This window comes from Helianthus annuus, chromosome 14 (genome assembly GCF_002127325.2).
Source record: "Helianthus annuus cultivar XRQ/B chromosome 14, HanXRQr2.0-SUNRISE, whole genome shotgun sequence".
In the NCBI taxonomy this organism is placed as follows: domain Eukaryota; kingdom Viridiplantae; phylum Streptophyta; class Magnoliopsida; order Asterales; family Asteraceae; genus Helianthus; species Helianthus annuus.
The window spans coordinates 69503910-69518008 of NC_035446.2; the positions used below are offsets into that span (position 1 = coordinate 69503910).

Below are 14099 nucleotides of genomic sequence, written 5' to 3' on the forward strand. Positions count from 1 at the left end.
CCTAGCTCGCACATGACATTTTGTCACGAGCGAAATTCCCACCAGACTTCCCCTAGAAAAAGTCAATCCGTATTGTTAAAAACATTGAGTTAAAGTTTATTTGGTATACGAAAGAGGAAAAGTTTCTTGACTCTACCCAAGACCAAGTCCCTTTCTAAAAACACATCATTTTATTTATCAAAGTTTTAAAATTCAAAACATAACAAATCATCATTTAAAGAAACTTTATTATCATATACACATAACATAACACATATATCCAAACAAATTAAGCTATTTCAATGATAAAAAACCACACCTATACGCTCACAACACACATATAACCCAAACAAGCCCCGGTTCATCACATCAAAATCTATAGCCATCAACCCTCGCCTCTTCATTACAACAAATCTTCACAATTGTTCAACGAAACCTTCAAAATCATTCAACAATTCATCACACAATTCTTCAATCAATCAATCTCATGAGGCCTCCGTTCAAATCAAACAACACAATCGGCAACAAAAACCTAACCGATTCTTCACCATCCGATGCGATGTTCAGCAATCTATGGGTCGGAAACCTGACGCCCGATGTTACGGAGTTAGATTTGCGCAATTTGTTCGAGAAACACGGTGTTGTTGATAGCGTTACGTGTTATCCGGCTCGTAGTTATGCGTTTGTCAATATGAGGCGCCCTGAGGATGCCAAGAGAGCCAAGGACTCGCTTCAAGCTGTTGTGTTGCGTGGTGGATCGCTCAAGATTGATTTTGCTAAACCGGTTTGTATCGTTTTTGTTGTTAGGGTTTTTAGGATGTTATTGTTGTTATTTTATGGAATTGATTTGTTATATGTTTATGTTGATATCCGATTTGTGCTTTATAATTTTAATTGACGCTAAAAATTGTGAGAATTTGGCTAGGGTTTTAAAACTAAAATTTGATGTTAAAATAGGAAGCAGAACATGCATTCAAATGCTAGGGATTCAATTCGTTAAGAACTGGATATGGCTCAGTAATTTAGGATAATTTTGCCTATGTTCGCTATCTGAGATTTTAAACAAAGCATATATGTGTGTGATTCATGATAAGTTATTATAGTTTTTAGACGGACGTCTCGGATTTCAACGTTGCTTGATATTGAACAAATGGTGTCGGTCTTCCATCAAACCTTTGGTAGATAAGCAAACAAATACCATGGATATAGATTGCTAGCAGTCTGTTTGGCTTTGAGATACGTGTGATATGAGTGGAGATGAAGGAAGAGCATTATTTTGTTTCGTTAACATAATTTCACACTCCAAATACACGTTTATGAGTTTCGACTTTTGTTAAATAGGCTCTGCTAAGCAAATGGATTTGTTATATAACATCTACAAAAGCTTACAATACAACAATGAAAACATAGTTTAAATTCAAAGTAGATTTACTGCGTTAAGGCCCACAAAACTAAAAGTACAACTTATACGGTACACTGAAGAGTAGACGCTGATCAGCCTTTTTTCAAAGTTAATCTGTTAATGGACATACACATATAAAGTTATCTTTTTTAGTCTTGATGGAAAATTCGCCGAAGACTTTTGAAGATGTTTATTCACGCAAGATATTTTTCTGTAAATAATATTTGAATTATATTTCTTCAAATAAATGCGTAATCACATTCAAGCGCTCCCTCGTATCTTTGGAGAACTGCAGCTCTGTTTTCTCGTATGAAATTGATTGATTAGATCAAAGGCAGTGTTTACTGTAGTCTGTCAATTCAACTGCGCAATAGGACACCTAGGATTTTGAATTCCCTCAATGTTTGGTTCATCATAGTAATCAAAGGCGCGCACCTGGACGAGGCTCGGCTCGGCTCAGCCAAACTACCTTGAGCGAACAGGCACAGTGAACTGGCATGAAGCGCTCTGAAACTGCTTAAACCGGCATGAATCAGTCTAAATTAACCTAAAACAAGTCTAAAACAGCCTAAACTAGCCTAAGACAAACCTAAAACACCTAAAGATGGTCTGTTTAAACTGTAACTAATAAAGAAAGCATGTAACATGCTATTGGTAGCTGGTTGCCAAATTCGACTGAGGACAAATCTGAAAAAAATGTCTCAAATTAAACCAATCGTCTATCTTCTATATACTTACTCTCTGCCTAATCTAAAAACAGTTAATCATTGTTTAAATAAAAACAGTTAATCATTGTTAAATACATGAACACAAAATAGGTTGCTGCGAGTCTGCAATTATCGCTTTAGTGTGATAGAAAATCCAAATGTTGGGGCATTAGAAATCAATCTTACAGCCTTCTTCTGGATCGTCTTGAGGGCAGATCGTTGGTCGGCTTTTCTTCCCTATCGGCTTGCGTTAATCATTCCAATTGTCTTCACTTGCAAGTTTTTCTCAGACACATTGGTGTACTGTATACATGAAACAATAAATGTTGCTATTTTGAAAAGTAGTTGTATCAAATAATACAAAATTGAACCTAATGTCACATATTCTAAAATCAACTATAATCTTATTTATCAAAACAAACCACACTATATATCTGCGTAAACCTCACATGGCTTTAAGGTTACTTAACTAGCCAATACTGATCAAGGGATTCTGTTAAGGACGTAATGTGAGAACAAATTGCAAAAAGCGTATCATGAATATCCGTTTCAGTTTAACAATTAGAACTGATGGTAGTTTTCCATTGTTTCAAGGGATAGTTCATAATTTATTATTATGTATGCAAATGTGATACAAAGGTGATAAAGCAGCGGTAGTAACTAGTAACGTTTCACCCGTTTTGTTGTATCTGGTGCAAGTTACAGAGAGTTGTGACCTGGTTTGTTTGGTACCCTTCTAGTTGTCAACTAATCACCATATTACATTGATAATATAATCAAAATATGATGCAAAAACTTCTGCCCAGCTTATTGTTGTATTGGAATAGCTGAAGGTCGGGGGGCAAAGAGTGAAAATGGACCCTGTTTGGCTACAAAACAGACTTCTAAAAGACAGATGAAGCAAATGTTTGATTAAACTTAATTTAAAACATGATGATTTTTCATACTATGTCTTAACTAACAAGTTCTGGCATCGTGTAATAGTTTAATAGTATGTCTAGTTTATTTGTTTGAATTCTTTGTTAGTACATAAATATTTAAAGGTCTACGCTGGCGTCTGGGGATCATGTTATCCCAAGTGGCCTGTTTGCGTTTCTACCCAACTGAAGCAACACACATGTCACAATTTCTTATGCTATTAATTAACTTTTGGCTATTTAACTCATTATTTGTAGTTTTGTTACACTCATTTTGTCTAATACACACACGCACACACACTTTTGGTGTGTCAACAGTTGTCCTTATAAGATGTTACTTATAAATTCTTTGTAAAGTGAATGCAGTGGTAACTAGTTTGTAAAGGATTGATACCATGGCAAGTGTACTTAACCCTTTTTTTTTTTTAAATGTAATTGTTTGCTGGTTTTTAGATCATATATAGTTTTATATGTAAATAAGTCACTGAAGATATCATATACATGGTCTTCTTTTCTAGAGCTTGAGATTTCTACAAAGACAGCTGATTTTCATGATCTTAATCAGCTGTGCGTTTCATTTTCTGTTGTATATTTGGGGTGATGTATGAATTATATACACCTCTGTTTTGCTCTAGATCCTTAACATAGCTATTAAAGGCGTTAGGCGCACTCAGGCGCATAGGCCTCGCCTGGGGCCTAGGCGCAAGGCGCATAAAAAGCGCGGGCCGGAGAAAAAAAAGCGCACGACAAAAAAAGAAAATTTAAATATTTTTATATAATAGAAAATTAATACTATTCTTCAAATAAAATAAACTGAAGCTATTATATAACATTTAATATAGTCTATTTAGTACCAAAAGTTATAAAATGCTAGTTTATTAGTGTAGAAAAGTAGTTTCGTTAGATAAAAGTAGAAATCAGGCTGGAATCTTGCCAGAATTTAGAGAATTTGGCCGAAAACTCTCAAGAATTAGGAATCTCGCTGGAATCTGCACATGAACCATCACCTGGAGAATTAAAGCGCAATTGTCTTGACTTAAGGCGCAATTGCCTCGCCTTGCTAGGAAATTGGGCCTAGGCGCAAGAGGCGATGGCTTTAACAACTATGATCCTTAAAGCTTAATACTTTTGTGTATACGTGTGTGTTGTACATTTTAGTAACAAAATAAATATAAAACAAGTAGAGACATAAAAAATAGAACTTAAAGCCTACTTGTTAGGTATTACTAGCGTGTGATTATTAGTGTTTTGATGCTTTCTTGAGTCACAAGAGGATGAAATACAGTTGTTTTTATAAGCTATTTAGGGTTCAGGTTTTTCTTTGTTCGTAGTTCTCAGTCTACTTGCAACTTGTTGGCAGGCTAGACCCTGCAAGACTCTGTGGGTAAGTGGCATCAACATGTCCACATCCAAAGAAGACATGGAACAAGAGTTTTCTAAATTTGGTAAAATTGAGGATTTCAGATTTATCAGGGATAAGAATACGGCATACATCGATTATGCCAGACTGGAGGATGCATCAAAGGCCCTTAAAATGATGAACGGAAAGTATAAAGGTGGAAGCGTGCTTCGTGTCGACTATCTAAGATCCCAGTCAAAAAGAGTAAGTTACTGATAAAATATAGGTATTGCAAGTTTATATAACCGTATGTATTTTATCATGTTTTACTAATTGACTTCCTATATATAACAGGACCCGGGTCATGATTTTCGTGATGTGAAGGAAGGTCAATATTTTAGAAGTATGGTCCCTCTTGATTCACCTTGGTTACCACCAGATGCTGTTAATCCTTCATATAACGGTGCCAAAAGGCAACAGGTTATACCATAGTTCTAGTGTCTTTATATTAAAAACCAAATTATACATGCACTGTTGTAATCGTTTTTTGTTCTAATTTTCCAGCATAACATGCCCTTAGAAGGAAATGAAGATCAACCAAGTAATGTTTTGGTAATTTCATATCCTCCTGTTGTGCATGTTGACGAACAGATGCTACACAATGCCATGATTTTATTTGGAGAGATTGACAATATCACAAGTTTTCCGTCAAGAAATTATTCACTTGTTGAATTTAGAAGCGTAGAAGAGGCACAACTTGCAAAAGACGGGTTGCGAGGTCGCCTTTTCAACGATCCCAGAATATCAATTATGTTTTTAAATAACGAGCATGCACCCAACAATGATATCTCTGGATTTCATCACCCTGGGACAAAACCTCATGGAATGTTTAACGAATTCCCACCCCCGGGCCCACCAATGGATGCATATGGTCATCCTGTACTAATGCCAGCTAGACCACCTTTTGGTCCTCCAGATAGCTTTGATCCTCTATTGCAAGGTCCAGAGTTCAACCCAATGGGTGTTCCTAACTGGAGAAGCCCGGGACCCACCAGGACATCTCCTGGGACATGGGATGTTTTTGATGCAAGCCAATTGCATCGGGAACCCAAAAGGCTGAGAACTGGTGGTAATACACCCTTAAGAGAGATGAAAGATCAGGGCGTGTTGGGCCCTGATCCTGCTTATGGTGGTCCCACAAAATTTCCAACCCGTGGGGCGGAAAAGGGTCGACCCGGTTCTGACTATATTTGGCGAGGCGTTATTGCTAAGGGTGGAACTCCTGTTTGTAATGCTCGTTGTGTTCCTATCAGAGAGTGGGTTGGATACGATATGTAAGTGATTTTCTTATTACCGAAACAATGTTAACATTCTGAAAACTAACGGAACATCTTAACGTTTGTGATTTTGAAACTGCAGCCCTGAAGTTGTTAATTGCTCAGCTAGAACAGGACTGGACATGCTGGCAAAGCACTATACAGATGCTGTTGGATTCGATATTGTTTTCTTCTTGCCTGACAGTGAAGAAGATTTTGCTTCTTACACAGAATTCGTACGCTACTTAGGTGACAGAAATCGGGCCGGGGTTGCTAAGTTTGATGATGGAACCACTTTGTTCTTGGTCCCACCTTCTGAGTTCCTTTCAGAAGTTTTGAATGTATCTGGGCCTGAACGCTTGTATGGAGTCGTTTTGAAGTTCCCTCAACATGCCTCTGCCAGCTCATCCCAACCTCAATTTATTGATAAACAACAAGTTCCTTCTCAAAATGAGTATAATGTTGTTCCCAGTGGGGAGAAGGTGCTGCAAGTTGATTATAGTGGGGTCCCACATGATGACTTGAAGTCAAACCCGAAGTCAACAGGTCCATCTCATAACCCCTTGGCTCCCCCTCCCCCAGCTGTCTCCACTCCTACCCCGCAAACTGGGCTTGCTTTAACACCTGAACTTATTGCAACCTTGGCTTCTTTAGCCAAAGGTAATTTTAACGATCAGCAACCATCGGCAGCGGGTCCCCCTAATGAGAGACCACCTTGGGAATATGAACCGGAACTGTCCAACAATACATTTCATGGTCAGCCACCAATCCTTCCCGGGCATCAGGGTTATCAGTCAAACATGGTCAACAACGCTCATTTGACCGCCTCAGGCAACTTCCCTCCTATGCAAGATTATTCTTTCGGTATGCCACTACACGATGGGGTTCCGTCACCTATGCCACAAAGTGGTCAGTTTGCAGTTCCTGTGCAGCCAAACCAGCAATATCTACCCAATATCCCACAGGAGACGCATCCTGGCTCGGTTTTACAGGCTGGAGCTAATCCTTATGGTGCTAATGTATACCAGCCACAAAGACCTGAGAATCCGGGTATGCAGCTCCCGGAGCAGATGCAGCAGCTGCAGTCCGCGTTATATGCTGCAGGTCAGCCACCGTCTGATTTTGATGCTGATAAGAACGAACGATATCAGTCAACGCTGCAGTTTGCTACGAACCTTTTGCTCCAAATACATCAGCAGCAGCCATCAGGGCAAGGGAGTGGAAGTGGTTCTCTTCACTAAGGTATTACCAACTACCAAGCCCATGTATTCTTTTTTAAATTTTAAATTAAAATGAAATTATGTTTGATTGATTCGTTTATCTAGAGGTCATTAGAATAGTTTCAGATTAGATTTAGAGGTGTGTGTCTGTGGGTTAGGCAGGTTGGGTAACTGCCAAGACGGGTGGGCTGGGTTGGGCTTGAGATCCACCCACATACATATTTTTTGTATGTTTATTAACTATTTACAATGATGGTCTGAATTTGTTTTAGTGACGCGATATAGGAGAGGTGTTATGTATTTGAATACATTTCAGATGACTCCAACCTGATCTTTCTTAATTCAAGTTATCTAGCTAAAATAAACATGTTAGCGATAAAACATATGCCAAATCAATTCCTCTATATAAACGGGTCAAAATTGCCATCTCGGACCTTTATTTCTTTCGTTCTAAAATCCTGTTCTAGAAAGCCGCCAGACAATATTACTAGCTAATTTTCTTTCTGCGTTCGTTTGTCATTCTATTATTCTATGTGCATATCAAGAATTAAGATCATTTGTACTTTTGAAATGAACTAGTTTGCATTAATTGTTTATTTTGAAAAGTGATTAGGCTATAAAAGACCATGCTATTAAAAGATCAACATTTATACTTTCTAGGTAAATTGTAACCTAACCCGATGATATCGGCTAAGAGTGTTTAAATGTGTCTTAACTAGTGGTGTTAATGGGTTATTCTGGCCTATTAAGCTTGAGGTAGATGGTTTGAAATATGATTGTTGGTGCTTCTCTCGCTTCAAGCCCTAACTTCTTAAATTGAGCTCGACTAGTGAATACTTTTACAAGCTCGAGCTTGGCTTGGCTTGGCTCGTTAGTTATTTAATTATTCTCAATATTATATATCCTATACATATATTTATAATTATGGTTATATATAGCACTATGTATCATTTTGTTTTTCTAATGGTAATTAGGTGTGTGTATGTATATATATTAGAGTTAATTGCCCGGATAGTCCCTGTGGTTTGCTGTTTTTTCACATTTAGTCCTCACCTTTTCAAAATAATAGGTTTGTTCCCATGTGGTTTGCTCACTTGTTACTATGATAGTCTTTTGACTGGATGACTGTTAGTTTGTTCAGTTAAATGTGTGAAATGACTGAACTACCCTTGTTATTAATATAAATAAATAAAACAAAAAAATCTATTTTTTTGAACGGCTAATTTTTCCCCTTAAATACTTACACCTCTCAAGGATTGAACCTTGGTTTCCCCACAAGAGATAATTTATCTTGATCGCTAATTGATCATTAAAAACAAGTGGGCCCCACAGTTATTATTTAAATATTAAATCAAACTCCAACTCCCTTTTTCTTCTTCTTCACCACCAGACCCACCTTCCGTTCAAGGTCCAGTGAACTCATGTTGTACATCCAGATCAAGCTGCTCTATTCTAGGCTTCAAGAAAACGTTCTGATGGCCCTGTTCCGATGGCTCCACACGCAGCCTTCATCATCCAACCACCTTCTCCCTTGTGCATTGCCGACTGTCTTCCCCAACCACCACCAAACTCCAATCATCTGAACTCTGTTGATCTATATCTCCGAAAACATTCGCACAACAGAATCGTTGCACACGTTAATGGACTCGATTTGTTGTGTTGATGACAGGACTCGATTTACAGGTTATGAGTGGGAGATACCCTTGGTGATGGTTATCACGTTCTCTTTCTATGTTATCTATATGCCAACAACTAAGCACCACCATCGCTTGAGCCACCACCCTCCATCAAAATTCATTAACACTGAAACAACCATCATCAACCGAAAAATACCACTACAAAACTACTGAGTCTGGCTTCACGAAACAACCTGAGTCTGGCCTCACGGAAAAACCAGCAAAATCCGTTAACACTGAAACAGCCGCTGTTTTCCAACAAACAAATCCGAGTCTTTCCTCACAACGAATCACCAACGAGTCGATGGTGTTTTCTGATGACAAACTTTCCATCGGCCACTAGTATAATAAAATGTGTATGGAAAATTGAACCTGCTCTGTTTGTTTTTCTAGTAACAACTTTGCCAGAAAATCACATCCAGTGTATTTAATGTTATTATTATTAAGGGTATTTTGGTCATTTTCTATCTAACTGAACAAACTAACTCCCATCCAGTGTGGGGACTACCCGAGTAACAAGTGAGCAAACCACAGGGAACAAACATGCTATTTTGAAAAGTTAGGGAGAAAAAACAGCAAACCACAGGGATAATCCGGGCAATTAACTCTATATATTAATTAGAGTTAACTTTCGTTTTGCTCCCTGTGGTTTGATCATTGTAATGGTTTTGCTCCAATAGTTTAAAAATAGCCATTTTCCTTCTTGATCTTTTGAGTTTGTCGCCAGTTTGCTCCTTGGCTCTAACTCGGTTAAAACGTTCAATTAAAAGTAGGGGTATTTCGGTAGTTTACTCCCTGCTCTAACTCAATTAAAACGTTTAGTTAAAAGTCGCGGTAGGTGGTAGTTGCTTGTGGTTGTGGATGGTGGTGGCAGGTAGAAAGAGTGGTTGGAAAGATGGGGGATCAGAAAAGAATTACTTATATACATATAAATAGGGTCAAGTTATTCTACAAAGACTTCTAATTGTAAGAAGTGTAAGAAGATTTATAAAGTGACAAGTGTCTAATAACCTAAAACTAAACCCACTACATCACCACCAAAAACCTAAACACCCACCCCCACCCCACCACCACCCAAAAACCTAACCCCCCCCCCCCCAACCAAAAAACCTAAACCCCCCCCCCCCCCCCCCGGCAAAAAAAAAACAAAAAAAAACTATACCTCACAAAAAAAAACCCCCAAAAAACCTACCCCCCCCCCCACCCCTCAAAAACCTAAAAAAAAATCTAAAAAAAACTAAACACCCACCCCCACCCAAAAACCTAAACCCCCACCCCCCACCCCCTCGGCAAAAAAATTTTTTTTTTTTTTTTTTTTTTTTTTTTTTTAGGGTGGGTGATGTGTGGGTGGGTGGGGGGTGGATGTTTAAGGTTTTTTTTTTTTGTAGTGGGGGGTTTTTTTGTGTAGTGGGTTTTTTTAGGTTATTGGACACTTGTCACTCTATAAATCCTTCTTACACTTCTTACATTTAGGATCCTTTGTATTTGATCCTAATCCCATATAAATAAACAAGTTATAGGTTTATTTAGATGAAAAGACTTACATGCCCTTGCTTTTATCTATAAAATTACCAAAATACCCTTCTAGTTAATGGATTTATTGGATGGAGTTAGACGCGGAGAGCAAAATGACGATAAGTTCGAAAAATCAAGAAGGAAAATGACTATTTTTAAACTATTGGGGCAAAACCGTTAAAATGACCAAATCACAGGGAGCAAAATGGAAGTTAACTCTATTATCTATTATTATATTATGTGGTAAATATCATACTATATAATATGTAATTATTCTAATATTCACATAAGAATATGCTCGCATGCATAATTAAACTTGATGCCCAAAACTTGTTAACTAAACGAAGTTCAATCTAGATTGCTCAAGCTCGTTTAAGTTTAACTTAATTCAAACTTTTAACAAGTCGATATTCAGTGGCTCTAGCTCATGATCAGTTTGACTCGTTTACGTATATGAACCTTTAACGTGTTTGTGGAAAGCTAATGATGACTACGGAGAATCAAGGGTTAATTAGTATTTTATAAAATTTTATTAGTTGTAATGGTAGGTTTAGCACTAATAACCAATTGACAAAAAATAACATGTTTCCTAAGACGGATTCCCCCGAAAATATAAATTGGTTTTTATGTCCATTAATGTTCTCTTTTACGACATTTAGTAATTAGTTACCTGCTCATAAAAAGTTACAAAATTATAAATAAGAATACAAATATTATGATTATAAGAAGCTATTGTCATCAACCGATTCATATGCTTACAAATAGCTAACATGACTGAAGGTGCAAGTGTAGGGTCCAAACGGGAACATTTTCTTTATAATGACGTGGCGCTTTCTTGGCATATCTTCATTTGGTCAACGCTCGAGGTCAAATATATTATTATTATTGCTTTGTGTTGTTGGAACTTGGAAGAGAATGGTGTGCTCGTTCGTAGTTATAAAACATATTTTTCTCCGAAGTCTTAAAGTGTTATGGATAAGTTGCCTAGGATGATTTATGATTGAAGTTGAAGTGGATTTCGGTTTTTGAATTTAAGAAAAATTTTGGGGTTTTCATAATTAAAACTTCATGTGATATTGTTGTTTTGTTTAATCGATGTGTTTAGATGCGATAATTAAAATGCGAACCATCAAATAAATTTAAGAAATTATTCTTTAATATATGATTATCAAAAACGGATAAAATAAAAGGAACGTGGTGAGTGGTGACTTATGAAGCATAACAAGATTAATTATTTTTCTTATAGAAATAACTAGAATACCAAGCATGGTAAAATGGGCTGGGCATGTCGGATAACGGGTTCAAGTTAAACTGAGTTTAGGTCAAAATCAGTTGTGAACAAAATAGTTTCGAGTTAATATTTGATTGTTAAACAAAAAAAGTAACAAAATGAGTTCCGCCATATTTATTTTTATTGCTGGCCAGCAATAGTGGAATGGAAAGCCAAAATGTCAACAATGGTGGGGGTGATATACAAGAGTGATGTTTACACACTTGGGACTCCTAAATTTACAAGTTCTATAAGAGTAATCCATCTAAGTAGACCTAGAAAAATAAATTAACATTTTTTTTTTTTTAACTCAATCAACCCTTGCTAGTGGTTTTAAAACACTTCCAAGCAAAAAAAAAGTTATATTGGTTGAGTTAAAGAATCGAGCTTCTTGATATTATCCAAACTTATTGCAACGCAAGTTAATTCTAAGTTTTCTTGCACATTACTTGATCAGAATAATTACTATTACTATATAATACAAAAAGCAACTTAACTTGGAGTATGTTTAAACATCGTGTCTCTATTTCATGATTTACTACCATATACTGGAAAACAAAAGACGCACCGTTTGAATTTTTTTACCTTAAATATAAAAATGCAACTTTTGAACCTATACCGAACAACTACCCCCGCCATGTGCGTCGATCAGTGACCACATAAAAACATTATCTCACCAATTCTCCTTTTCCTCTCATATGGTTCTTCACTTCATTTTCCTCTCATCATTTCTGTTTTCATCATTGTTTCGGTTGCTTTTTATTATTCTCCTCTTTGCGTTATAATGTTTGCAAAATTTTTATTATTCGTTGTTGAACAACAAGCGTTTTCATGCTTACAATCTGCATGTGAATTTTTAGTTATAAAGCCCATCACAAACGTAAATCTTTAATCAAATCCACTCGAACCTTTAAGGAAACAAAATCAAATACGGAAACTGAATACAGAAAAATCACTGATTTCATAAAAGTAAAGGAGAAAGATGTGAATATAAACGACAAATCAAGACTCAAGAAAGTTTTCACCATCAATACTCTATAAGGAAGGCTATGGGGTGTGGGATTAGAGATGGGCATAAAAACCGGTTCCTACCCGATTCCAGTGGACCCGGCCCGGACCCGGTTCCGGTTCCTACCCGATGCTCAGAGGAACCGGTCCCAGGTTTAAAAAACCCGACGGGTACTACCCGGTTCCCATTTTTTCTAAAAAAAGTCAACCGTACCCGGTTCCTATCCGTACCCGGTTTCTACCCGTACCCGGTTCCTACTCGTACCCGGTTCCTATCTGTACCCGGTATGTTACCGTTGGAACCGATTCTTATGCGGATCAGACCGTTGTACCCGGTTCCTTGGAAATATGGTAACTCATTAAATGCAATTCTGACCGTTGGAACCGGTTCCTTTATGACCGTTGGAACCGGTTATACTATAAATAACACACTTTTTTTTTTCACAACTCATCTTCTTCTTTTATCTATTTCTTCACCTTCTTTACAAATTTCTAATGGCTTCCAAGAACTCTAAAAGCACAAACTCCCCATCCGTCAATAATGTTCCAAAAGGTTCAAATGCTCCATTTGTGGTGGGAACATTATCGCATAGCCGCAATATGGATGTTTGGTGCAATTGGGATTTAGTCGAGATGAGCGATGGTTCGCAAAAGGCTCAATGCAAGCATTGTGGCTCCTTGTTAGGCAAGGATTCTAATTCTACTTTAACGAAGCATGCGAAAAAGTATTGCAAAGCTCTCAAAGATTTGACACCCGGTCAAGTCCAACTTTCAAAAGATGGGAACATTTTCCGCTACGAACAAAAGATAACTCGGGATAGGATGGCGAAGTTGGTCATCAAAAAAGCGTTGCCTTTTGGACACTTTGACGACCCCGATCTCACTAAGCTAATTAGGGAGACTCTTCAACCTAGCTACAAACATGTAAGTCGTCGAACTTTAAAACGTCATTGTTTAACTTTATGGGAAAATGCAAGAAAAGATTTAATTGCATTTTTTCAAAATTTAAAGACTTGTGTAAATTTAACTAGTGATGTGTGGTCGGCTCCACACGCTTTACCCGAATCATACATTTGTGTCACCGCTCATTGGGTTGATCCCAATACATGGCAAATGATGAAAAGCACGATCGCATTTGAAGAGTTTCCTTCTCCTCATTCGGGAGAAAATATTTATAAAATTATGAATGCCACAATTATAAAATATTGTTTAGAGGATAAAATATTTTCAATATCTTTCGATAACGCCTCAAACAACTCAAATGCGATCCAAAAACTAAAGTTGAAGTATAAACCAATTTGTGATGGTGCTTTTTTTCACACAAGATGTGTTGCTCATATTATTAATTTAGTTGTGTAAGACGGTTTAAAAGATAAATTTGTAGCGGATTTTATTATAGCTTTTAGAACTATGCTTCAAGATGTTTTTAAAAGTGGTAAAGAAAGATATCAAGATTATAAAAAACTTTGCAAAGAAGTTAACCAAAAATTAATTGGTCCTAATTGGGATATCCCAACTCGTTGGAATTCAACTTGTCATATGTTTGAAATGGCTTTAAAACAAATGGGCACTTTAAAAGCATTTCATACAACTTTAAGTGATGACTACCAAGTCGACCCTTTTCCCGACACGGCTTGGAATAACATTCAAACACTAAGTGAATTTTTACAAGTTTTCAAAAAATCAACAACTTTAATTTCCGGTGTTTATTATCCCACTAGTTCTCGAGTTATTTCCGAATTATATTTGA

General features: G+C 37.1%; 1 protein-coding gene across 2 annotated transcripts; it reads left to right on the top strand.

Annotated features, from left to right (window-relative positions):
* Positions 1-279: 279 nt before the first annotated feature.
* On the top strand, positions 280-11145 carry LOC110889572 (flowering time control protein FPA). 2 transcript variants are annotated; one of them, XM_022137126.2, is made up of 6 exons: positions 280-763; positions 4366-4608; positions 4699-4824; positions 4909-5678; positions 5764-6902; positions 10864-11145. In XM_022137126.2, the coding sequence occupies exons 1-5, from the start codon at positions 467-469 to the stop codon at positions 6899-6901; spliced, it is 2574 nt and encodes an 857-aa protein (XP_021992818.1). In that variant the 5' UTR covers positions 280-466; the 3' UTR covers position 6902; positions 10864-11145. The 2 variants fall into 2 exon arrangements, with proteins under 2 accessions (XP_021992818.1, XP_021992819.1); XM_022137127.2 differs by having other exon boundaries at positions 306-763; positions 10852-11145.
* Positions 11146-14099: the final 2954 nt, after the last annotated feature.

Coding starts and splice junctions, on each gene's coding strand:
- LOC110889572 (XM_022137126.2), top strand. CDS start 467: ATGAGGCCTCCGTTCAAATCAAACAACACAATCGGCAACAAAAACCTA. Junction 4,609..4,698: donor TAAGATCCCAGTCAAAAAGA/GTAAGTTACTGA, acceptor TATATATAACAG/GACCCGGGTCATGATTTTCG. Junction 4,825..4,908: donor ACGGTGCCAAAAGGCAACAG/GTTATACCATAG, acceptor CTAATTTTCCAG/CATAACATGCCCTTAGAAGG.